The following is a 27,563-nucleotide window of genomic DNA, read 5'->3' on the forward strand; positions in this document are numbered from 1 at the left end:
GATTGGATCAATAAATCTGAAAGTGCATGAGCAATTTGCTGCAGTTGAACACTGACTGATTTCATTCCTTCTCCTCCTCCTCCTCTTCGCTGGAAAGGAAAATCTTTTTTTTTTTTAGTTCCAGGACTCTCAGTATGTGAAGGTCAGCTCTGATAATGAAAGGAAACAAGAAAGCAGCCTGGGAAGGGGTTCGTGATTTATGAAACAGCATGACCACGGGAATAATATGTTCTCGGTTGGCTCGGTATCCGTGGTACCCTTGTGTTTTCTAATTTCCAGATAAGGCCTTTATGTGATGAAACTCGCCACAAAACTGGAAGCCCAAAGCTCCGGTCTGATCAAATGACAGCTTCAAACCGACAAAGTTAATAAATGTCAAAGTTTTTCTTCCGGGCTGCATAACCTGTGTAAATATCACCAGCTTCCCCTGTTCCACTAAACTCTCAGCGACACTCGGAGACACTCAAAGACTCGAAGGCGTGCTCGGAATTCTAATATTCCTTGAGAAGTTGCTTTGGACGTCAACCAACGATGAAAAAAAAATGAAAGAAAGGAAAGGAAGCCAGCCAAGCGAGAGGCTGTACACCTATTACAGATTTCTGTCTCTCACAATATGCTCACAAAAACACCAAATCGATCGACTTCATCAAACCCTTTGATAAAACATTGATTTGACACTCATGCATAAACAATTCCTTTACTAATATATGCTAATTAATTCAGAGGAGGTTTGTTTGTGTTTATTCATTCCGAAGAGAGAACAGAAAATGGCTGTCTGCTAGGAAATTGCTCAGACTAATTGTCTCCTCAGTTGCCTGGAAGCTGGAGCTCAAAGATAAACTGCTCTCATATCCTATATAATACATTTTTTTTATTTTTAATTAATCTACTCCGTTGCGAGCATTAAAGTGTGAAATTCTCATAAGGAGTATGAAAAGTTCAGGAGTTGTTTGTGAGGTGACTTCATTCCACCATGCTGTTGGGGTACCTGTACTGTGGTACTGTATATAGTACCGTGGTATTTTTGGCAGTACTATATTGCTGATATAGTGCATGCACCACTCTATAGTATATAGTTCTACCATGGTGCATACTTTGGTACAGGGTTATGTATCATCACAGGTTCTGTCTGCATGAATGTTTACATACTGTTGTGAGCTTTCATAAAAAGAGCTTCGTGCCTTAAACACACATGAATCCTTTGTTAAATCGACTAAGTTAAAGCTTTACAAAAAGAAAAATCTGTTGTTGTTTTTCTGTCTGCAGTGAGCAAATCTGAGGGATTTCTCCATCGCTTAAAAGAAAAAAAAAAAAAAAAAAGTTCAGTGTGTGAAATCTCGCTTTTGCTGTTGTTGCTATGATTCCATTTCCATATAAGGAGCTTTAGCATTCGGTCACACAGCTGTTTTTTTTCTCCCTCTTTTGTTCCATCAGAGCCGAGCATTATGACCATCAAACATCAATACTGCTCTAAATGTCACAGTAACAATACACTCGTCTGAGATATTGTGCTTTTCATTCTACCTTCACCTACGAGGGGGCGTTCAAGTCAAACCAGGACTTGTGATGGAATTTCTGGTGAATGAGGCGTAAAAGCGATTGACATTTACAGAAGACTTCTGGCACAGTATGATGATGAGTCTCTGAGCAGCAGTAAAACATTTGAATAGTGCAAACAATTTAAAGACGTCCGTATGTGCGTAAATGAGGTGGCTCAGAGCCCGCAGCCGTCTGTCTGTGAAAACTGCACACACAATCATTCACCAACACCACTTACACAGTTACAGGAAGTTATGTCCACGGTAGCGTACAGTCCTGACCTCGCTCCAAGCCATTTCCACATGTTTGAGCCGTTAAAGGAGTTCCTGGGAGGCCAGCGTTTCAGACATGAAGAAGGCAGTCACATCAAAACAATACTTTTTTTTACAATACTTTTTTTTACAATACTTTGAATACTTTAAAACCTGTAAGAAATAGAACCGTTTGAGACACATCAGACAGTGAAGTTTTGCGCTATAAAGCTTTTACAGTCACAGGATGCAAAGTCAAATCATTCCCCATTTTGTCATGCAATCATGCCCACCGCTTATAATCTCACTGAGTCAAATAATGATGATTCGCTGGCTACATTTTTCGCCTCACGGATTTTACTGAACACATGATGAGAGACTTCAGTCTGTGCATATTACTGATTTTTAATCAAGCTCCAGCTGTTCTTCACAACACTTTAGAGGTCAGTGCACTTTTAGACTCATGACACGGTGTTACTTAAAATAAAGAAATAAATAAAGCGATTCACCAATGATTCTTTTGTGGGGCAACTCATGTATGGCCAAACTGACACCAAAATCAATCCTTTCAAAAAGATTTTTGTAATGTATATATGTTTGCATTTGAGGTGGTAAAATGTTGCAGAGCATCGTGTTGAATTAAATTAATATTAAATTAGGATATTTTTAAAATTGTGACATTTATAGAATTGCAATACAAATCCTAGGTATCATGATAACATCGTATCGGATGGTCCTGATGTTTCCCGTCCATAACATTCGCAAATTTTATCAGGTGAGATTTAACATTAAACTAACATTTATTAAAAATGAAAGATTGTCTTGCTATTTACCTGTCACTCTTCTCTCTTGTCTGTCTGATAAGTGAATGAGGTCACTGTGTGTCCGCTCACAATGGTGTATTTAGCAATTAATAAATTTGTTTGGAAATCAAATCTACCTAACTGAAGCAATTTAACATTAAAATACAGCAAATGCTTACTGAATACCATGAGAAGCTTAATAACTCTATTGAAAACATTAACATTCCTGACCACTTCCATGTTTTTGACCTTATGTGTTGTGCAAGACAACTGTCTGGCATTGTAAAACACGCAGACATGTCCCCAGGGACAAAATGACGGATGACGTCAGACGCGAGAGCTCTGTTAAATCGAATCGAATAAAAAATGTCAATGCCCAGAGATCGAATCAAACAAATTTATTCGAAAGTCTATGCATGATAGACAGCTCTTCTGATTTCTTTACTGGTTGCTTTTTGCTCACTTCGTGCATGCTGCGGATTATATTACAAATACCTGCACACACACACACACACCAATAGTACCTCTGCCAGCGTTGTGCTTAAAGGCACGGGTTCCTAAACAGGAATTTATTGTTATAACATTTTCATTTTTAAGTATTTTCATGTCCAATGACATAGTTCCCTTCATGCTCATTAGCATATTGGGCAATAAGATCACTCAATCATTTCCGTTTGCTCGTGGTAACTTCGGCTTTATCCAACGTACAGGAGTTTTAGATCTTCGAAGAAGATGCATCTCCGAGAGGGGGTACTGTATGACGAGAGGATTCCCGGGCAAGGTTTTTCTTCTGGCTGTACCTTGTTAACCTTATAGTCACAGGGGATCTTCTTTAGGCGACTAGAACTATATGGAGCATTTCTTGTTTGGAGATGTGGGCGAAATACATACAAACATATTAAGACTTTTTAAAATCTAAATATTATTACCTAATTATTTAAATCACAGTGGCTCTCTTACGCCACCAGTGTAAATCAAGTTTCTTTATTTCTTCAATCAAAGTAAAACATGAAAAAAGTTTGTCCATGCTATACAAAGGGAAGGACGCCTTAAAACCTGGCAGTAGTATTCGTTATTGACGCTCTCGCCCCTGGAGATGAATTTTCAATGCTGCGAATGTCGAAAAAGATGATAAGCATCCAAGCTGGAGGCCTGCCTCGCCTTTTTCAGTCATGGAAATGATGGGCTCTTCCACTGTGAAGACTGTTGCTTCAACTCAGGGTCATACCCGTACACCCAAGCCTCGTCACTGGTAATAATCCTCGATGTGAAGGATGGGTCACCGACAAAATTCTTGGAAGACGTCAACATGATGTTCCTACTGCTCCTGGGTCAGCAGTCTGGGGACGAACTTGGCAGCAGCACGGCGCATGTTCAAATCACATGAGAGGATTGCCTCGACTTTATTTATGCCTTTTTATTCATTTTGTTGCTCATTTCAGACTGCTCAAGCTGATGACAAACAAACAAGATATTAGCTTTTTATAAATATTATATAATACATGTCTTGGGTTTATTAAAAGAACCACATTAAATGATTTCTGTACCTTTATTTAGGAGAATCAACCTGCCCATTTTACCTGTTTAATTCATTGTTAAACAAACTTAGACCAGGATGAATTAGTATCTCTCCATTGACGTGCACAGTATTAAGCTTTGAATCTTGCCTTTTTCAATATGGCGGACGCGTTGACGCGTCCTTATAGATATCAGCACTGTCCAATATGGCGGCACCTGCTTTCCTTCGCGAACGAGGACGCGCCTATTTTCTGCGACGTCGCGTGACGTCACAAACCAGGAAGTAAACAATGTAAAGAATGTAGAGCTCTGGCTAACACAGGCCTGTTATTCTGTTAAAAATACCATTAATATTTTGTGAAAATAAAAAAGAAATCCTACTTCTGGACTCCTGCAACATAAAACGAAGTTAGTAACGGTCTTTTTTTGCATATGTTATTACTTTAAAGTATGTTGTTATGTGCACGAGACACAGCTCAGGATTAATTCCTATGAAACTTTAATAAGCTGAACTAAATATTCAACAACAGTGTAATATCATATGTTCTGTCTTTATCTCTGTATTTGATCCCTGGTTTGTTTTAATCTCTCCTAAACACGTGACTTGTGTATGTTCCTTAACTCTAGATTATAAGAAACACACACAAGATTATATATCTCCTTTAAGATGCCAAAACTTTTTCTTACAAGACTGTATATTTTACATTTAATTTTCTTTCACTATTTAAATGCATTTTTGTGTGGTTGAAGCATGTTGAGCTGCATTTTATGTATTAAAAATGCTCTATAATATATTCTATTTACTCTATGATAAAAGTAATAATCATTGTTGTTGTTGTTATTTTTATAATTATTGATATGCAATAGTGGTGTGAAAGTCGAGAATAATCATGATAATCTGTCTTGCTATCAGGTCATGATGCCCGCTCGGAGCATTTCAGCCAGCGGTGGAAACTCTAACAATAAAGTGAAATATTCCCGGCTAGCTGGCAGCGATGAAGGTTACATCGATCTTCAGGTGAAGCGCAACATCTTTTGATTATAATTATAATCCTGCATTATTGATTATTTTTATCTTAAGCTTTTTCTTCTTGTTCTTTGTTATTTAACAGCAGTTGGAATCCAGTAGGTTACATTATCGCCAACTGTAGGTCTCATTCTCCCTCCTCCCTAATAAGTGGCTCCTCTCAAAGACGATTTTCAGACCAGCCTTCCTAACAACGTCTAACTCTTTTTTTTTTTCCTCATCTTGTTTTGTCCTGTGTTTCGAACTCCTCATTTGCTTTATCCGGTGATTATATACACTGTTTCTCCTCGACACGTTTCCTCTCAGTACCACTCTATGTCTTTAGTTGGAGTTCTGTAAGCTGCATCACCTTCATCTATAAATCTCACTATAGAACACCCAAACATTAAATGGCTTCTTTCCTGATCAGTGACAGCCCTTGTTAAAACATAGCTTTCTACTCTCCCTTTTTCTTGGAGCCGTGCCACCATATCTACCCTCTCCTGCATATCATAGAGTTCTCACTTTCAAGGCATACCTCACAGAGTCTCACTGGGTGTTTACTTGCTATAAGTAGAATGCTAAAACTTTATCTAATCTATGAAGTTTGTTTGTACAGTTGGCCCTTAACTCCTTTTTTAAGCTGCTTTCTTCAAAAATGTGCACATAAATACAAGAACATCTCAAGGCACATGGAAAGAAAACATAACTGTATTCACAGTAAATTTCAACCGAACTCGACAGTATGTTTTTAACTTTTTTCCTTATCCAGTGTACAGTAGATCCTAACTCCGTATTTACCCTCGTGGGTGACAAATAGACACGTAATATAAGCTTTTTAATGCATGTATGTGAAAAACATATACAATTTCCCCATTATAGTAAAGATATTTAAATTCCCTCCATTCTATTCAAAGTAAGTATGATTTATGTTGAAGTAATAATAATAAAAAAAGGATGAGTTGCCCTGTATAACTCGGTGGTCCAATGGTGTGTGTGCGCTGACCTGGACCTTATAAACCCTGGTTTTATCACTTCCTGTTGTATATGACCTTTTATTAAAAGTTAAAATAAAGCTTGATTGTTGAGTGTACTCGACTACAAAGAACGTTCAAGTCAAACCAGGATATTTCATTGTGCAGAATGACTGAACACCGTTCTGAGTGTAAAAACTCCCTTTATTTCTCTATATAATCTCCTGCTACACTAATGCACTTATCCCAGTGCTTGGACACCATCAAGGTAAAAAGTTTTCTCAGTATGCCAAAGCCATGATCACTTCTGAAAAGCTGGCCTCCCAGGAACTCCTTTATTGTATTTTCCAAACAAATGGAAATGTCTTGGAGCGAGGTCAGGACTGTACAGGGGATGTGGCAATATCTCCTACCTGAGTTCCTGTAACGTGCAAGTGGTGTTGGTGAATGAGTGTGTGTACTGTTTACACAGACAGACGCGTCTTCCCACAAGTCAGCAACGCCGATTTTCAAGGATCAGGTGTTCCACTTGCCAAATGTTCATGGAAACGACTGCATTGGGCTCTGAGCCACCTTGTCCGGGATCGTCATTCACAGACCTAATATGTTTGCATCGTTTAAATGTTTTACTGCGGCTAAGAGTCTCATCACTCTACTATGCTTGAAATCTTTTGTAAATGTCAATTGCTTTTATACCTTCATCCACAAGTTGCGGTTTGAGTAGTAAGTACACAAGTAAGTGGTGAAGTTAGTGTGAAACTGAGCATTTCTGTTCTATGCTACAAACACACATATTAGAGAGACAGTGGATAAAATAAACTGATTTATCACATGACTGTAGCACATCAGTATTTCCACGTTAATCATCATCATCATCATCATTATTATTATTATTATTATTCCCACAGTTCAAGAGAAGTCCGCCCAAAGTCCCGTACAAGGCCATTGCTCTGGCGACGTTCCTCTTCCTGGCCGGGACGATCCTAATCATTATAGGCTCTCTGCTCCTCACCGGGTATCTTCACGTCGAGGTGAGCTAATGAAACATTTGCACACAGCTCATGGTGAAGTTTTCTCTTTAAGAAGTAAATAATAATAATAAATGTTTAGGTAGCATTTATGGAAAAAGACTCCAGTGTCAGAGGTAAATCTGGAACGAGGTTACTCCTTACTATTACTTACAAATTTTCCACAGCATTAACTGTAATTAAGAAGTAGTTTGTTGTACTTTTAATGATTGAAAAATATAAGATAAAAGAAATAAAAACAAACATGGGTGTGCGGTTAAAAAAAATAATCCATCCATGTGGTTACAGCAACTTCGCTTTCTTACACCATTCTTAAATACATTAGTTTCCTATAACAGCAAGAGTTTTCATCCTAGAATATGTTTTGATTGTTTAGTTTTTGTAGAGGTTTTGCAGTAGAGGCTAATTTATAATAAAATGTACAGTATGTGTCATCTGACAGTGAGCTAGTACAGTAAGTACAATGGGGTGCCAATATTTAATCTTTGCACACTGAGACATTTGAGAGGGTAAACGACGAAAGGCTTGTGGCATGTTATTTAGTATAACGCATGTACGAGACTAACTGATTTAAAAAAAATTGTAGGTACATAAAAAAAAAAAAAAAAATTATTTACATCTTCTGGATCATTTAGAAATAAACTCTGTTTTTATATATATATATATATTTTTTTTTTTTCTCTCAGAATCCAGACAGGACGATTCCCGTTCTCATCATCGGCGTGCTCATCTTCCTCCCTGGCTTTTATCACCTGAGGATCGCCTACTACGCCTCCAAAGGTTACCGCGGATACTCTTACGAGGACATCCCGGATTTTGAAGACTGATCCCGATTCGTCCTGAAATGGTGTTACACAAGCTGCATGATGCTTCATGATGATTTTTACCTCCCTCCCTCCCTGAGCAGAGCCGGTGATGAGGATGAGCCACACGTCTGCTGCGTCGTAAATCCGTTATGCAATATATATATATATATATATATATATATATATATATATATATATATATATATATAAAAGCAAAAATATATAATCAGATATGCAACACATAGTGTTTAGCACGACACGTAAAGAGCCAAAGGAAATTAATTAGTTTGTTTATGGTGTATGTTTTATGTTTTATGTTAAGTGACGTGTACAAAAAGTTACAAGAAAGTATTTTGTTTGAAAATAAAGTTTTTACAATATTACTGCTGTGTAAAAATCTTAAAATTATATTATTACCCTGGAAACATACCTGTTACAGGAGCAGTGCAAAAGTTTGTGCTCCCTCTCAATAGTTTTTGTGTAAAAGTAAAAAGGTGCTGCAATTTATAATTATTTTTATAATTATTTCTAAAAATTTATAAATAAAATGTGGACATTTCTGGATAACATGTAATGCAAAATAGCCAAACTATGTATATTTAATTTATTTATTACAGTTATTTAACAAGTTGGGAAGATATTTTGAAAATAAAGTAATTATTGTCCTTTTTTTTCAACTAGGAAGAATTCTTAAAAGCTGTTTGGAGATTTTAAAGAAAAAAACAACCAACAAACAAAACTAGCACAACAAGACTGGGCATTATAAGATTAAATTACCACTGTTACTCCTATTCACTAGAGATTGGGGGAATAATTTATCACAATTGCTTTGTATGGCAATTTATGTATCACATAAAATTAATTTTAAACTTGGATGTTTGAATTTGAGGTGGTTAAATGTCGTAGTTCCTCTATGATCCTACAGGTGGTGCACTTTTAACTATTGACACATTGACAGTCAGCACAGAGTCCTGTGTAGTAGGAGTGAATTATTTGCTGAGTTTATTTAGAATTGTAACAAAAATCTAGAAAGACAAAAACATTTTAAATATTCATAAAACTGTAATTCTTATGAAATCACAATACAAATTGAATAACTGCATATCTTCCTCATCTGTCAATAGAAGTTGAGCAGAGAACCAGCGCTGAACAGATCATGATGTCATTAAAATAGTTATTAAAAATATTACCTGGTGCCTGCTTTTTTAATTATGATTTTTTTTTTTTAGAAAATGATGGATATCATTCTGTAACTAATTTCCTGAAACTGTCATCAGATTTAGACTGACATTTTTCAGCTCTTATAGCTATACTCACTAATCTCTCTGTAATTGCTCAGTAATATGATGAACTAAAAAATGATCCAGTAAGGGGAAGTCCATCAAGTGTTTATCGCCATCTAGTGATGCAGAAAGTCTGTCCACTGAGACATCCTAAACTGGAAACGTCCTTTTATTTCATTCCCCAATTGGGCTGTGTTGTTCATACAGAAACTCATCTCACTCACTCACTCATCTTCTATACCGCTTTGTCCCGTATTCAGGGTCGCAGGGACCTGGAGCCTATCCCAAGAGACTTAGGGCACGAGGCAGTGTACACCCTGGACAGGGTGCCAATCCATCGAAAGGGACACACACTCACACGCTACGGGCGATTTGGGAACACCAATTAGCCTAACCTGCATATCTTTGGACTGTGGGAGGAAACCGCAGTACCCGGAGGAAACCCACCAAGCACAGAGAGAACATGCAAACTCCATGCACACCGAGACGGAAATCGAACCCGGACCCTAGAGGTGCAAGGCGACGGTGCTAACCACTACACCACTTTAAAAGCCAATTTAGATCACATAACAATTTTTATTTTTTGTTAAACATTATCCAGCACTTCCTGTTTCGGCTCCTCAAGCTCTCTTTGATCTCTTTGATCTGAATCGGCTCTGATCTTACGAAATGAAGAATAAATACTTTTAAGTTAACATGCCAGTCAGAACTGTAATCTATTTTAATCATGTATTTACTTTTAATAAAAGTGTTTCCATTTCACTATAAATAAAATCACATTATTAAGCTAAGGTATTTGAAGTTGAGCAAATTGTGTCTAGTATTTCTTCTAAGATCTTCTAAGATCACAGTCAACTAAGTATAGGATAATTAAACCTATTTAAAGTCATTTTTACTCATTTAAAATCTTATTTTTACATTCTTAAATATTCTGGTATTTTAAAACTTTTATTCTATTAACAGATAATTTAGCTTCTTTCTATGAATAAATTTATAAAATTAAACAAATAAAAGAAAAGTCATTTAAGAGAAAAGGTTTAAGTAGCTTACATTTGGTTAATTATAATATAAAAATAGGAAATAATATAAAAATGTTAAATATGCACTGTAATAGAATGAAATACGTTCACATAGTCACTTATAAAAATACAACCTTTCCTTAATTTTTTAAAATAGATTTATTACAAGTAAGAAAATAGTTCAATACAGGTGTGTATGGTAGCATTACATAATAATAGGATTAAACACACATACATTTGGTTCACAGGTCATACTGTAGACATAATAACATTATGGCTCACCACCTTTATTTCCTTTAGGCTCTTTATTTCCATCATTATGGGTCTTGCAATACTGGTGTCCCACAAGGCCTAGTAAGTGGTCCTCTTCCGTTCTTTATCTAAACTTGATCTTTTGAGGTCACATCTTTACATGGGTTCTCATTACATTGCTATATGGATGGCACTCAACCTCTCCACTTTTTTCCCTTCCTTAGACACTGCTTCCTGTTTTCACTCAGATCTCCTGGATTACATCTCAGCCTGGGTGCCAGCTCATCAGCTGAAGCTTAATTCAAGCAAAACTGAACTGCTCTTGTAATTTCCCTGAACAATTGACATCACCTTACCTTTAACTACCGGCACACAGCCGTCTCTCAGGATTATGGTCCAGACATTGATGTCAATTTCTGTGATGCAACATCTACATCTATCTGCACAGGCCACTCAGGTGCTTATTCAGTTCCTTATCATTTCGAGACTGGATTACTGCACATCTTCATTTCGACCTCTGTGACCTCAACCATTCTCAGTTCTTCCACACCTACTAACCTCACAGCGCTTATCACAACACTCACAGCACCGTCCAGCACTGCTCGATTTGCCCGCCATCTCTCTGTTCTAGCACCGAGGTGGTGGAAAGAACTTCCTCTAGTGAACTTCTTGAGTCGCTGTCAGTCTTAGCCAACCTACATCTGAGAACCTACTTAAAACTAACAACTGAAACCTCCCCAGTGTCGTTCTTGAACTGATTTTAGTGTTGATAATCCATGAGGTAGTGAACTTGGATGTATTTATTGATGGAGACTTCAAAGCGCTTCTCTATGTCTCTCTGGATACGAGAGTCTGCCACATGCTGTAAATGTAAATGTTAATGTAAATGCGAATGTAATGCGACCTACTTCGGATGTCAGTGTTTATTTTTCTACAGAATGATTTTCCTGCTGGATTTGCACACGCCGGTGATAAGTTTGTCATGTCACTTGCAGTTAGTAAACTTGTGCGCGTGGCCTGGCCGTCTTATAGCTAGCTTCTAAGTCTGGCTGATTAAATAGGAACAAAATAACATGCTACAGTAATCAGCAAAAAAAAAATATTTAATTAGTTAAAAAGTGCTAGCTATGTCCATTCACCAAAATCTACTATATTTATGGCATTCGGCAGATGCTCTTATCCAGGGCGAATTACATAAGTGCTCTGAAAATGATCCAGAGTTACCCCACCTTAGGGGCAGTGGTGGCTCAGAGGGTCAAGGCACTGAGTAAAATGAAGAAAAGGATGGCGGTTTGCACCCCAGCTCCACCAGGTTTGCATAGTTGGGCCCTTGAGCAAGGCCCTTAACCCCACCTGCTCCAGGGGCCCTGTTTCATGTTTAATCATAAGCAGAAGTGCATGTAAAGTTGCGAGTGGAGAACTGATGCACTAGGGTGCAGTAGAATTATTTAGAGAAATCAACTGAGACAATAATTTGGAATTGTTGTTAAACATCACTGTACTGTTTAGCATGTACATAAGGATTAGATGGTAATCTGTTGCATTGTTGCTTTCTCATGTGAACGCAGTTTTGCCCCCTTGGAGGTAAATAAAATTGTAAAATTAAGGTAAATTTAGCTTTTAGCTATGACTTTCCACAGCCTTGTTTTAGAAGAACAGAGGAAAAAGTACAGAAGGTGTGCCAGATATCTACGGGAAGAGTTTGGAAATAAATGTCTGATCTACAGTAGAACACAACATGGTTAAAGCAACCAATCTGATTAACACAAGGCTAATGTGAATAATGTGTTTTGTATGTTTTTTATACTGGTTTCAGCAGAGGTGGCAGAAATACACAAACTTAAAACTCAAGTACGAAAAAGTAGAATAAAAACTAAATTTGTGTGGACAAACAAAAACCCACAAATTCTGAAAATTTTTGCAATTTTTGAACTCCAAGTATTGATTATTCGTGAATCAGTCAGGATGTGGTCCAGAAGTTGATTGACAGCATGCCAGGGCAAATTGCAGAGGTCTTGAAAAGGAGGGGTAACACTTCAAATATTGTCTCTTTGCATAAACTTTATGTAAATGTTAATAAAAGCCTTTGACACGTATTAAATGCTTTTAGTTATACTTCAGGAGACCAGAGTAACATCTGACAAAAAGATCTTAAAACACTGAAGCAGCAGACTTTGTGAAAATGTATTTGTGTCATTCTCAAAACATTTGGCCATAGACTACTGTAAATCTAAATCCAATCGAGAATCTGTGGCAAGATCTGAAAACTGCTGTTCACAAACGCTGCCCATCTAAACTGACTGAGCTGGAGCTGTTTTGCAAAGAAGAATGGGCAAGGATTTCAGTCTCTAAATGTGCAAAGCTGATAGAGACATACCCTAAAAGACTGGCAGCTGTAATTGCAGCAAAAAGTGGTTCTACAAAGTATTGACTTAGGGGGCTGAATAATTACGCACACCCAACCTTGCAGTTATTTATTTGTAAAAAATGTTTGGAATCATGTATAATTTTCGCTTCACTTCTCACGTGTACACCACTCTGTATTGGTCTTTCACGTGAAATTCCAATGAAATTGATTCATGTTTGTGGCTGTAATGTGACAAAATGTGGAAAATTTCAAGGGGGCCGAATACTTTTGCAAGCCACTGTGTGTATATATATATATATATATATATATATATATATATATACACACACACACACACACTCCCAGGTGCGTATCAGTAAATTAGAATATCGTCAAAAAATTAATTTATTTCAGTAATTCAATTATATAGATTATAATTACATAAATTCATGACACAAAGACTGATACATTTCAAGTGTTTATTTCTTTTAATTTTGATGATTATGGCTTATAGTTAATAAAAACCCCAAATTCAGTAACTCAGAACATTAGAATATTACTTAAGACCCATTAAAAAAAGACTTGTTCCAGTAGTGAAAAGTATAAGAGTACTTGATACTTGGTCCCTTTGCATGAATTACTGCAGCAATGCGGCGTGGCATGGAGACGAACAGTCGGTGGCACTGCTGAGGTGTTCTAAAGTAAGATGTAAGCTGATATAAAATTATCCAATACGATTTATAAGAAAGTGTATTATATATTATTATGTGCTTTTACATATCTGCATATCACTACATTTAGTTTGGCAACTTTACGTCTTAAACGTGACTATAATAAATTTAATAAACAACCATTAAAATATAGTGTAAGATTTGCAGTAGGAATAAATTATTATTATTATTATTATTACTTTTTTTATTATGAACAGCTAATAATAATTTTATAAGAAATAATATTGTGTAAATGCAAATAAATAATAAATATTTAGCACTTTGGATTTTTTTTATGAAAGTACCATAAGCATACAGGAATTATAAATGAACTATATTAAAATATTTATTTAAATCTACAGTATATAAAATACTATTACAAATAATAATAATAATAATAATAATAATAATAATAACATTGTTTTAATTATGTACTTTATATGTAAGTTCTAAACTCTTAAAATAATCTAAATAATATAATTGTTTTTGTGTTAATTTATGAGCTTTATAATAATAATAATAATAATGTCTATGAATGTGAACTTATAAATTGTACCTTACTTAAAAAATTATTTTAAAAAATGAATATAATAAGTTTAAATTGATTTATTTACTGTATGTAAACTCTTCTAAAGTTATATAATTATTTTTGTAGACACGTTAATTTATCAGCTATATAATAATAATAATAATCTTTACACGTGAATGCTTAATGAATAGTTAATCTATCTAAAGCATTACTAAACAATATTTTTTACATTTCATTTTGATGTATTTGATTATTTTATTTACATGTTAATTTATGTAAACTGATCTGAGATCAGCCAACCCTAATCAACCCTCCTCACACACACACACACACACACACACACCAAACCTTCCTGGTTGATGTGGGTAACGTGTGCGCGCATGTGCGCGTCCCCGGGCAAGCTGAGCTCACAATGAGAGCGCGCGCGCGCCTGTGAGGACTCGCGCGGATCAGAGTTTCCTTGGAGACGCGTTTACTTCCTGATAAACACAGAATTTAACAAATTTATCATTTATTACCTGAGATCTGATCCGGATCGGTGTGTTCCTCTCTGCCTGAGGCTGGATGGTGAGAGAGTGAGAGAGTGAGAGAGTGAAGGAGGAGTGAGAGAGAAGACCGGCTCGCGAGCGAACAGAAGTCCTGACCGTAATAAAGTAACGCACTAATGGAGCCTTTACGCGTTTAAACCCGGAGATACAGTGGGGATTTATCTCATGCACATGTGAGTACGAGTTATTACTGCGATGTTCACGACTTTTTGAATCAGCTGTTACTCTTCTAATGCACTTCCTAATGCAATAACCTCATGTGCACCTGAGCACGAGCGCACTTTTTAACTTCTGCACATTGAGAATTTATTCATTTACTATAGTTTATTATTTATAATCTCTCTCTCTCTCTCTCTCTCTCTCTCTATATATATATATATATATATATATATATATATATATACTGATGCATCATTTCTCAATTTATTTATTTATTTATTTATTTATTTATTTTAAAGATGGAGCTTTAAAGGGTACAACAGGTACTGAAGGGTCTATTTTTACTTTTTTACTTAAAAGCTACAAAACCTCCTGACCAGTGAGGATTTTTCTTTTCTTGACTTTTATCAGCTTTAACACTTCTAATGCACTCCTTAATGCAATTAGTTTATGTGCATCAGAGTGCACTTTGAACCTATTACATATAGGGTACTTATTTGCAATATATTATTTATAAAAACTTTATATAAAATGTACTTTATATGTTTTTGTATGTTTGTTTATTTAGTTATAAGATTAGCATTAAAGAGTACAAAAGGTCCTGAAGAACCACTTTTGGATGTTACATTTACTTTAAAGGTGAAACCTAAAATGTGCTTAAAATGTACAAAACAGGAGTTCCCTTGATGATTCCACCCTGACCAGAAGGAAAAGTTCAGTGTAGTATCTTCATTCCTGAGAGATGCACTGAAATAAAGGTTTCTTTGCTACTGTTGTGGCTCAAATGCCTCCAGCAAGGTGCATTTTTTAAAAGTATCACTTCAGAGGTCCAATTCTGTATCTTGCATTATTATTGTAATGGTAAAAAAACAACACACACACACACACACACACACACACACACAAGAAAAAAAAAGCATGCTTCTAAGAATACTACCTTTATTTCTTACAATGCAGACTGTTTTTTCTATTCTTTTTAATTTACTTAACATTTTCTATTTTTTCACCCTCATTCATGTTTGTATAGTTGGTTAAAATGAAATAAAATTCAGTTTATCATATTACCTACTTCGTCCTGAAATAAAGGATATATCACTCTATACTGCACAATCCAGAGCCCTACTGTATATGTGATTATGGGCTGTGAACCACTGGTGTATCTTTAATGCTTTAAGCACTGATGAAAGCTATTTAAAAGCACATGACCCTCCCAGGTGAAAGAAACTAAAGATACAAAGGACACACTCTTTATTGTACCACCCTGGCATAAAGAGAAAATTTACAGTTACATGTACGTAACCTTTATTTCTGAGGCTGGACATTGTTACACTCATAAGACTTTAAAACAGCAATATCTGAACTATATTATAATTTGCTGATTTCCATGCTAATTAAATATTTCTTTAAAAAAGAGGGTATTAAAAAAAAGGACCACAATTGTGTGTTTAAACATTAAGATTTAATGATTTCTCTCTCTCTCTCTTTCTTTCTCTCTCTCTCTTAGTATTAAGGTTCACTCATTATCTCACACACACCAGTTTTATGGATTCCTGATGAGGCTCAGGTGACAGGTCTGGAGGAATAGAATTTGCTAAAAACATTAATGATGAAGGGGAACACGTTGTTTCCTGGTTGATATCCGATACTGGAACTGCAGGAGAGACAGTCTGAGTTTAAAGCACAAGGAAAAAGTGTGGAATTAATTATCGTCAGAGGGATTCATCAGACGCAGAGTAAACATCCCTGAGATATGACAAAGACTGGTGTTAAAGGGCTGTGTGGAAAAAAAAATAGCAAAACACCGAGACAGTGAGAGTAGATGTGTATGGTTTATGTAGGAAATAAAAGACAACATGCCGGTGAGATGAAGAAAAGCATCCTGGTGTGTGTTTAATTCCTCTTCTCTATGCAACAGTTAAGAATTACAATTATAGAACAAAACACTTTAATATTTTTATTTATTTTTTGGTAAATTAATAAACTTTAACATCCACAAGGCAAATGAGCTTCATAAATATCAGTCATTAAAGTTTAATCTTTGACTGTTAGAATGCTCTGACTCTGGAAACTCCTTCCATAAATGTTAAACGCCTCCTTAAACAAAACTTCACCAAACAAACAGTTAAACACGTTTTGTGTCAGACATCAATTAAAGAAATCTCTTTTAATGAGCTGAGCTGTTACCATAGAAACGATAACGTTTACTATTCGAGTTAGTACTGTATACTGTAAACCTGCGACTCTTAGGAGGAACCGAGTGCAGAATCAGCAGCATTGTGGTAACACTCTCGAGAATTCTTAAAAGAAATGGATTTCCACAGAGGTGGTTTGAGGACCGTACCTGGAAAAGTGGGGAAAGAGAATGGCATGTGGTCGAAGCCCTGTGATTAGCAAGGGGACATTTAAAACACTCCATCATCAGTCTTCCGCTCTCGCAGGGTTTAATGAGCGTCCGTCTTCAATCCGCTCGGCTCCTGAAAGCCACTTTAAGCTCTTATCATAATCCACATTGGACCAGAGAAGGTGTCCTGTGTGTGTGTTTTTTACATGAAATATTCATTAACATGAATGAAGTTCCTGGAGGAGAGCATTGAGGACATATGGCGGTAACATGAGCTGGTGATCGATGCGCGAAACCGCGGAGATCGCCTCTCATTTAAAGCCTCCCGTGACTCAGTGACCTCCTCGTAGTCAGGCTGTAAGACACAGAACCAGCTTCGTATCGTATCACTTATTAACCATCAGAGAGAAAAAGATTGTAATAAATCTTTCATTGTTTTAAATGATTCTGTTGTATTTTTGGATTTTTAATCTAAAGAAACTAAAGGATTTAAACAGGAAGAGGAGGAGGTTAGATAGAGTCCAGTTATACAAGGTTGATGTGTGTACCTTTTCTGAAATATGTATTTTTATTAAAGATTTTGCTCGCTGGTTTTCTGAACATAACCTTTTAGTTGCTCGTGTAGGACTTGGCTTTAGTTACACTTTAGCCGCTAGTTTGGCTGCCACTGTTACAGCGTGTGGATGGAATAATATAAAGGAACGTATTGTTTTATCCAATTTGTTAAGCAAGGTCATCCTTCACATGGTCAAAAGATCAGAACAGCACACCTTTTAGCATCAAACTGCATTAGTGACAGTGAAACAACATATTGTGTAGAATGTTGTAAAGAACGTCTATGGAACTCTATAGAATTGTGTAGAGAGACAGAGACGTGTGTCCAATAGAATTGTTATTTTAGCCTACAGTATAGCCTCTCGCTTTGAGGAACACATTCTGTAGAACTTTTAGTCACAAAGGGTCTCTGTAGAACTTCTGTAGAACTCTATAGACCTGAAATGAGGTTCCACACGAGATTTAGTTCAAGTTGCTTTACACAAGACTGTAGAACTCCATAGACCTGCGGTTGGATCCTATAGAACTTTTCCTTTAAATTGCATGCACTATAGACTTTCTACTTAGGTGTATAAACCTATATAGACTTGCAATTGGACTCTAGAGCCTTTACTTCAAGTTGCTTGTGCTATATAATTTTACTCAGGTCTGTAGAACTCTATAGACTTTGGATTCTATAGAACTTTTGCTTTAAAACGTTAATTCTATGAACCTTTCACTCAGGTCTATAGAACAGTCTAGAACTGCAATAAGACTCTATTGACATTCTGCATTGACGCTGATGTTCTACAGAATTTCAAAAAGTTTTAAATCTAAAGTTTTTTAAGTTTTAAAAAGCTGTGCGTGTCCTATCGATCGTTTATTGTAGAATGTTCCGCTTTGACTGAATTTCAATCAGTTGTTTGGAATTCTCTTATTTCTACGTTGCTATAAAACATCCTCTTGAGTTACACAAGAGCTTTTCTTGTTCTTGGCGGTATTTTTAAATTGATCGCTGAGTCTTTGACGGATTATAGATTCTATTTAAAACCCATACTGTGCAACATGCCATTACTAATCGTAGCGCTCGCTAGATCCACCTACAGGCGTGTTTAGATTAATTAACAGCGAGCCTGAGGCCATTTCTTTGTTCCAGCGAGTCCTTTCACACCTATTCTCATTCCTTTCACTCTGCGTTCTTTGCATTTTGCTTGTCTTTATCATGTGATTTTGCTGACAATGGTCCAGAACAAGTTTACTCAGACTGGGGATTTTGAAACGAATGAAGTGGAGATAAAGTGCAGACAAAGTATTTCATAACTAGAAAAGTCGTCCATTATTAGTTGGTGGGATTCTGTGCTTTCACTGCCATGTCCCGGGTCAGAGAACCAGCCCCAGGCACTGGGGACACACCGGCCAGAGCGCCCGCAGTGGGGTGGGTCGGATCAGGAAAGGCATCTGGAGTAAAACTTTGGCCCCAACTTTAACCCATCACCAAATGAACTCACAAGATACAATTAGGTTTGTGTGGTTTAAATAAGAGTGGACTGAAACTAAACCGAAACAGATGAGCCGGTGTTCAGGTGAGTGTGAGATTCGTGAATAAGGACAGGATTAGGATATGATCCGCTGGGATCAGATAACAACTAACGATGAAAATTTCAAAAATCTCAACTTGACACTGATGCATTTGTGAAAGTCTGTAAGAAACTCATGGCGTGTTGGTTTAGGAACGAGGAACAATGAGCAATGCTAGGGTTGAAACGTCTGTACATTGCTAAAGAGCACTTTCGTTTGGAGTAGAGTGAGACTGATGGTTGTACAATATCGTATTACCTCATGTGTGTGAAATGAAATGAAATAAAATTCCCACCACTGCCCACGATTCATCATTAGATTGGGCAAATAATTAAACGTTGAAGAAGGCCTTCAGGAATGTGGAAGGAATTTGTGCAAATCTCTCTCGAGTTAAAATTAGTTCACTAGAAATCCTGGGATTTAATCTGAGAAACTTTCACATACTGTATAAGTGAAGAAACTAAAACATCACTTTTAGTAACCAGAAAACCTGAAAATTGTAAGTTGGATGTGCTTGATTTTGCATCATTTTGTTTTATTAATGGAAACTTAATAACATTAAAATGGCACTGTTAATAATATAAAAACTTTTGAGAATACAAGCTGGTCTTGTTAAATACTGCACATCACATGCCTGCAAACTAATAACAACCCAAACTCAGTGGAGTTTAATTAAAACATGGTACAGTATGAAAAGTTTTTATGAGTTTATTTACATGGAATTTAAAGAAAATCCACTGACTTCATATTAATTTTGTTAAATTTTTGCATGTGGTGGCTATGCTAGTTACGCTGGGATATGCGAAGAAAGAATTTCGCCGTGCAGTAATGTATATGTGACAAATAAAGACTTACTGTAGTAATCCAAGGATTTAACCTTGGAATGGCTTTGACATTATTATGCAACTTCCCTTATTTTTTCATTTATATAAAGTCAAACAAAAAACCCTTTAAAAAATCTTTTAAAACATGAGAAAAACCTCAATTTTCTCAACTTTGTAGCATCTCAATACAAAACTCAGTTTGCATAAGCAGTACCAAAGGTTCAAGTTTAGGTCAGGATTAGTGTTCATACCTAATTTTATCCTACTAGAATGAAGAGCTGAACTTGTTTATGAGAAATGTGACTCTTAAAGGTCCACAGGTCACATCAGTGTCATAAACTCAGCACGCCTTGTTATATACACACACACACACACACACACACACAATCAGAGTCACAATCACCTCCGTGTCAGAGCGACAGCCATCTGTAAGGGTTTGACAGATGACGAGGTAATGACAGAAAGTGACAAATCTCAGGGTGGTAACAGACTGGCAAACAAACACACACACACACACACACAAACACACCCTGGTGATGGAGATCAGGGTGTGATCTTGGCGGTAGGGATAGATTTGTTTGCACTTCCCTCCCTCTCCATTAGTCCGGTTTGCATGTGGTGGAGGAAAGCCTTGCTGTGATTCAGTCTTTACAGATACTTATGTTCATGTTTGCTATTTGTTTTAAACTGGTTCCACACGTCATTTAATGAAATGAACATTTAAAATAAGGTCGTGACTAACACCCTGTGTCTTTGTGAAACTTTTAATAAGCGTTCAGAAATAGAACTAATCACTTGTGCGATTCACTTCCTGTAGGCGAGTCGATTCCGAGTCGAATCACTTTCTTATTAGAGTTCACTCTGAAGTTGATCGAGACTGTAGCGTTCAGATGCTTTCGTACCTAAATGTGATTTTAGGATGGGTTCGATGTTGAGTCCGGTTCCTCTTAAGGTTTCTTCCTAATGCCGTCTCAGGGAGTTTTTTCTTGACACGGTCTCCCTCGGCTTGTTCATCAGGGACAAAAATGATAATGATTTATACAGTATTTCTTCTCACTTTTCAAACTCATTTCCATACATTTTATTTTTGTTTATTCTGTAAAGCTGCTGTGCGACAAAGACCATTTGAATTGAATTGAATAGATTTTCTCACCTGCCTAAAGAACCGGGCCGAGCGAGACGGCGAACCCGCTACAGTTCCGTTTAAACGAACCACGCTTTCCAATTACTGATTGTCTAATCTCTTCTCCAGAGAACAAAGCACGATGAATCCTCTAATCTCTATGCACTAATCTCCATTAGGAGACTTTTCTAACCGTTTCTTGTTTCTCGTTTCCATCTGCCCATAGCATCTGTTTGGGTCAGGAAAGGCCAAGCGGAACTGGCACAGTAAATGGGTTAGTCTTTCAGGCCCCGGACAATCAATGCTTTGCCCAGCATTATTAAATCTGAGAACATGATCATGAACCCAGTTCGACATTAAACCAGACCAGCCGTCTGTTTCTTCCTTCCCTTTCAGGACACAAACACGGTTAGTGGCTAGCGTTAGCTCTCTCAGCGCATGTTAGCGTCGATGTTTATGGGTAAACACGGGATCAAGGGGTTGCCATGGAGAGTACGGCTTCAAGGAGCTAAAGTTAAACGAGATAAAGTTGGCTTTGTCTTTTTTCTGCTTTGAGTAGCCCTTATACTCAGCCGTTGTTTATGGCTTTATTGCTTTAAGACCCCAACTTACCCCATCCCCCTGGTTTTCAAGGACATTTTACTGATTAGAGTCTGGAATGGAGTTCTGAGGTCAAAAGTACTGAAGTAATAAAAAAGTTATTTATGACTTAATTTGTAAAATGGCATAGAATCATTTAGCATAGTTTTTTTTTTTAAATATGAATCACAATACTGAATTTACAATATGTAACATGACATTTAAGAATGACCAAAAATCTTAAGCAGCAATATTAAACACAAGGAAATTAGGTTCCCCGATGGGGAAGACACGGGTTCGATTCCAAACCAGTGCTGGATGAATTGGGAAGGTTGTGTTAGGAAGGGCATCTAGCGTAAAACCAGTGGTAGCTGTTGTTAACATGGACCCCAATATTCCACTAAAGTCAGGACTGTATGGGGTTGTGGCATTAACTCCTAGCTAAGTTCCTGTAACGTGGAATGTTGTTGGTGAACGATTGTGTGTACAGTTACCACAGATAGATGCAACTCTTTCTCTCGCAAGTTACCTACATCTTATCTACGGATTTTCAAGGATCAGGCGTTTCACTCGAGCCACCTAAAAGCCGAGATCGTCATTCATGGAAGTTCTTTAAATCGTTTGCACCGTTCAGATGTTTCACTACGGCTAAGAGACTTAAACACTGAGACTATGTCTGAGTCCCGAACACTATTTGGAAGACTATTCCATAATTTTGGGGCTTTGTGAGAAAAAGCTCTGCCCCCAGCTGTAGTTTTGGTACAGCTGGGGGCACTGGTACTGATAAGCAGCCTGCATCCTTTGATCGAAGTAGGCATGGCGGATCGTAAGACACTATCAGCTCACACAGATACTGCGGCGCGGACCATTTAATGCTTTATATGTCAAGAGTAGTATTTTAAAACAATGCGAAATTTCACAGGGAGCCAATGGAGTTAAGATAAGATAGGTGTGATGTGCTTGTATTTTCTGGTTCTAGTGAGGACTCTCGCTGCTGCATTCTGGACTAGATGAAGCTTGTTTATTCACCTAGTTGAACAACCAGACAAGTAGGGCATTACAATAGTCCAACCTAGAGGTGATAAAAGCATGAACTAGTTTTTCTGCATCGTTTAGCGACAGTATATTTCTTATCATGGCAATATTTTTGAGATGAAAGAATGCTATCCTGGTATTATTATCTACATGAGCTTCAAATGAAAGGCTGGAATCTATAATCACACCGAGGTCTTTTACTGTTGCACAGTACAGAAAAAAAGGCCATGTACAGAAAGGCCATGTAAAGTTATAGTGTGATCTAGAATCTTACTTCTAGCCGAATGCGGTCCTATGACTAGAACTTCTGTCTTACCAGGATTGAGCAGAAAGAAGTTAATTATCATCCAATCTCTTATTTCCTGCACACATTGCTCAACTTTAGTAAGCTGGTTTTTCTCATCAGGTTTTGCTGAGACATATAACTGTGTGTCGTCAGCATAACAATGAAAACCAATACCATGCTTACGGATTATGTCGCCCAGAGAAAGCAAGGGAAAAAAGCAGTGGGCCTAAAACTGAACCTTGTGGAACACCAAACTCCACTAGAGAGCATGCAGAATATTCACCACTTCTACATACTACATACATACTACATACATCTTCACTTCTACACCACAAGTCTACATACTGATAACGATCGGTCAAATAGGATCTGAGCCAGGAGAGGGGTTTACCCTTAATTCTTACTACATTTTCTAATCTGTGAAGAAGAATACTGTGATCAATGGTGTCAAAAGCTGCGCTGAGGTCGAGTAATACAAGCATGGTTACACAACCCTGATCAGAAGCCAATAGGAGGTCATTTACTACTTTAACAAGTGCTGCTTCTGTGCTGCGCTGAGGCTTAAATCCTGACTGATACAGTTCATGTATGCTATTTCTATGTAGATATGAGCATAGCTGCTCCCCTACTATCTTTTCCAGAATCTTAGAGATAAAAGGGAGGTTTAATATTGGCCTGTAATTGGACAGCTGACAGGGGTCGAGGTCAGGTTTCAATAACTGCTAATTTAAAAGATTTTGGAACATATCCAATGCTGAGTGAGGAATTAATTATTTTCAACAGGAGTTCTGTTATTGCTGGTACTATCTGTTTAAGAAAATGTGTCAGTACAGGATCTAATATACAGGTTAATGAATTTGCAGAAGAGATGAGTGAAATTAGTTCATTCTCTTCATGGGGTGTAAAGTATTCTAGGTTTCGATCTGACATAGTTAGTTTAACATCTGCATCAATTGCATTGTCCGGTTTCAAAGCCTCAATTTTAGTATTGTGACTGTGACATTAAGAGCAGTATTGATGTTTGATGCTCATAATGCCCGGCCCTGGTGAAAATACAATGGAAAGAAAAAGGTGGAAAAAAAACAGCTACGTGACTGAATGCTAAAGCTCCTTATATGGAAATGGAATCACAGCAAACAGCAAAGGCGAGATTTCACACACTAACATTTTAGTGAGAAATACCTCAGATCTTCAGATTTCTCAAAGTAGAAAAAAAAGGTATTTTTTAAAGGGTTAAACATACATTTAGTTTAATTTAACAAAGGATTCATGTGAGTTTAAGGTATGAAGCTCTTTTCATGAAAGCGCACAATAGTGTGTAAACATTCATGCAGACAGAACCTGTGATGATGCATAACCCTGTCTCACACACACACACACACACACACACACACACAACAACCTTTGTTCCTGAAAGCTGTTAGGTAGCTTTTGGCTTTTGCTTGATCTTCAGCAGCACACGGCCATCAAACAAAGTGTGTGTTTGCTTTCAGGACTTTGGCCTTAAATAGTGCTATAAACTCCATGACTCAACTAGTCAGCAACATCACTAAAACTTCCAGATATGGTGGAGTGCAAAAGTTTGCGTCCGCCATAGATTTGGAACGGAAACGATACCCGTAAATCAAAAAAAGACAAAAAGAAGAGGAACAGTTCGCAGACCTACTAAGCGATTAGTGAGGATTTATACCATGTTGTACTACAGATGTTGAATTCTGGATTCTGATTGGTTAGAAGGTGTTGATTCATTTTCTGTAACAGCAGCTGGGACAATAGCGCAGATGACAATGACAGGTCTATATTGAAGCACTTGGAATGCAACAAAGTTTTCAATGCAAACGAGTTCATGTTCTTATTGTCTTACATTGGAATAAGAACGAGAGCTTGCTTCATGGACGTTCCACAACATGAGATTCAACTCTAACAGGATAAAAAGTGACACCTCGCTTACTTATTCTCTATACCGCTTATCATGTGCAGGGTCACAGGAGGCCTGGAGCCCATCCCAGGGGACTTAGGGCACTAGCTAGGGTACACTTTGCACCATGCAAACTCAATGCACACAGACCTGAGATGGGAATCGAACCCGTAACCCTGCAAGCGTGAGGCGAAAAAGCTAAACACAAGGACACTTAAGGGTGCCAATAATGTCACCTATTATTCTTTAATACATTTTAAATATTAGAATTCACAAATTTTTGCATTATTATAGTCATTTCCTCATAGGAAAATAATTAACTTTCATTATTCATCACACCAGGCTGTTATAGATTTTTTTTTTTTACAGCAGCATGACAATGTGTTTTATTCCTTACTTCAAGACGGTAATGAATAAGGTTACAAAAAGTATTTTGCTTTTTTAGCATAAAGTGCTGATTTGAACTCCCAGTACCCGATCCCAGATTTTGCATAAAGCAAAGCAGCAAACTAACCAAACCCTACATCAAAATGACGTCCTGCACGTGAACATAAACATGAAAGCATTTCAGGAGATGCTCTGGAGGAGGAAGTTGCTATCTCGATTCAGCGGAATGACATAAACTGGTGTTATTGTCGTGTAGGTGGACATGACAGAGTGTTTAAACTGACACGAGCGGTGTTAGACGTGTGTCCGGTTCAGTAGTGCCCTGGGTTACATCATGCCATGTCACCTGCAGCTCATTTGAATCTCTGTGAAATGGAAATGACGGCCGAATCTGACTCAGCCTCTGGTCACATGATCACAGCCTTTCCCTTCGGTCATCGAAACACTGTAATTTCAACAATTAGTTCCAAACATGCAGGGTTAGATCAAGTGCCATAGTGGCTGATACTAGCTTTGAGGACACTGGGGTCTCGAAATTAATTATTTTACAGGTTTATAAGATGATGTCTATGAGTTTTGCATAACAAGCAGGCACTTCATTAGCTTCACTGGAGGTACTGGACACGTTTAGATAACTTAGCATTTAAAATAAAATGATAAAATTAGTTTTTTTTTCTATAGATAGAATATAAGGAAATGTATTCAGTACTGTGCGAGTGTTATTAATGTTAATAGTGTACAATATACAAAACAATAGGCATTAATGGTGCTGATCTATCGCTCTTTAATGAGAAACCAGTGCAGGAAAATAAATATAGAGACAAAATACTGTATATTAGTGATGTGTATGGAAGAATAGAAGGAGGAGAAATGCACACGTACAGATTGATCTCCGTGCACTGGATTTGGGTGTGGAGTTGCGGATTTGAATATGACCGTGTGCTAGGAAAGCTAATAAGCATTTCATTATTCGCTAAATATAGTGCTGTGGACGCATCAGTCTGTTCGTGGGTTGTTTACTCTTCCTTGTTCCGCTCATCAACCAAACACAATTATTAAACAATGCCCGAGTGGACAATCCAGTTATTCAGACCGGCTAATCCTTTTAGCTGCGTAACACACCACTGTACACGCCCAGCATATTTTGAGCATACACCATAAAACATAGAATAAAAGGAATCAGATCAGAGGTTTACATCAAAGCTCATTCTTACACAAATAAATCATACACTGTAACTTTTTGTTCGAGCTCCTTTATCTTTGACTATGTGGTGTCACATTTGTATGTGAAAATGATTCCTCATGCACTCAGAACCTCATCCAGTCCTGGAATATGTCTGCGCCATTGGGGAAGAGAAACTCCATAGATGTGATAACCCGGTGATTCAGTACATTCAGGTCATCAGCTGACTTTATTTTTTGCCACATAACGTTGCTAAGTCTAGACTTGAGCAACTGATCAACCCCAGATCATAACACTGTCTGCAGAGGCTTGTACAGTGGACACTATGCATGATGGGTCTCTTCATACGCTTCACTTCTTACCCTGACACACCCATCACTCTGGAATAGGTTCAGTCTGGACTCATTTCCATCGCCCTGAAGTTTAATCTTTATGCTTCCTAGCAAATTTATTATAAAGTGTTTTTTTTTTTGCTCACTAAAAAGTGGTTTTCATATGGACACACAGCTGTTTAGTCCCAATCCAGTCAGTTCCCATCACTGTGTGTGTGTGTGTGTGTGTGTGTGTGTGTGTGTGTGGAAATGCTCCTACTTTCACTGATGGTTTCAGCCATCAGGTTTTTCCCATGCAACTTCCCAGCTGATCCTTAGAGGTTTCAATAAGTGTAAATGTTATAACTTCCATAAAAAACAGCTAATTTCAAGTGACCCACTATAAATTAGCATTAAAATGTCTTTAATTGTTGGTTTGATGACACTTTTACTTTTAAAGACATGTATATGTAACATTTATGGAAGGAGTCTCCAGTGTCAGGGCTTTGTTTTAGTCACTTAAAAAAAGCTGCACGTTTGTCTACGTTTTGTTTTGCAATATTTTGTTTGTTGCTATAAATTGCATATAAATTCTTGATTCATAATGGTGTCCAAAATCTTTGCACTTAACCGACTATTTGCAAAAATGCTCTGTTTTAAGAATCTTGATGACTTCAGAACATTGACTGTTG

The 27,563-nt window shown here is 37.2% G+C and overlaps 2 protein-coding genes across 4 annotated transcripts in view; both read left to right on the forward strand.

Moving 5' to 3' along the window:
* The first annotated feature begins 4,380 nt into the window (after positions 1–4,380).
* Positions 4,381–8,126, forward strand: tmem230a (transmembrane protein 230a). Its single transcript, XM_053515712.1, has 4 exons — positions 4,381–4,519; positions 5,025–5,129; positions 7,000–7,122; positions 7,806–8,126. Exons 2-4 carry the CDS (start codon positions 5,028–5,030, stop codon positions 7,944–7,946), a joined length of 366 nt encoding a protein of 121 aa, XP_053371687.1. The 5' UTR covers positions 4,381–4,519; positions 5,025–5,027; the 3' UTR covers positions 7,947–8,126.
* Positions 8,127–14,507: 6,381 nt separating this feature from the next.
* igsf9a (immunoglobulin superfamily, member 9a) overlaps positions 14,508–27,563 on the forward strand; it is a 41,464-nt gene continuing 28,408 nt past the window's right edge. For all 3 annotated transcript variants that reach the window (XM_053475854.1, XM_053475856.1, XM_053475855.1), the window contains exon 1: positions 14,508–14,786. The gene's annotated coding sequence lies outside the window, so the exon portion shown is untranslated. The remainder of the gene's footprint in view (positions 14,787–27,563) is intronic.

The sequence above is a fragment of the Clarias gariepinus genome, chromosome 17, assembly GCF_024256425.1.
Source record: "Clarias gariepinus isolate MV-2021 ecotype Netherlands chromosome 17, CGAR_prim_01v2, whole genome shotgun sequence".
NCBI classification, from domain to species: domain Eukaryota; kingdom Metazoa; phylum Chordata; class Actinopteri; order Siluriformes; family Clariidae; genus Clarias; species Clarias gariepinus.

Excerpts from the sequence above, each read along its gene's own strand:
- tmem230a (XM_053515712.1), top strand. The coding sequence starts at position 5,028 with ATGATGCCCGCTCGGAGCATTTCAGCCAGCGGTGGAAACTCTAACAAT. Across the intron at positions 5,130-6,999 it reads AAGGTTACATCGATCTTCAG|TTCAAGAGAAGTCCGCCCAA; the intron begins GTGAAGCGCAAC and ends TTATTCCCACAG. Across the intron at positions 7,123-7,805 it reads CCGGGTATCTTCACGTCGAG|AATCCAGACAGGACGATTCC; the intron begins GTGAGCTAATGA and ends TTTTTCTCTCAG.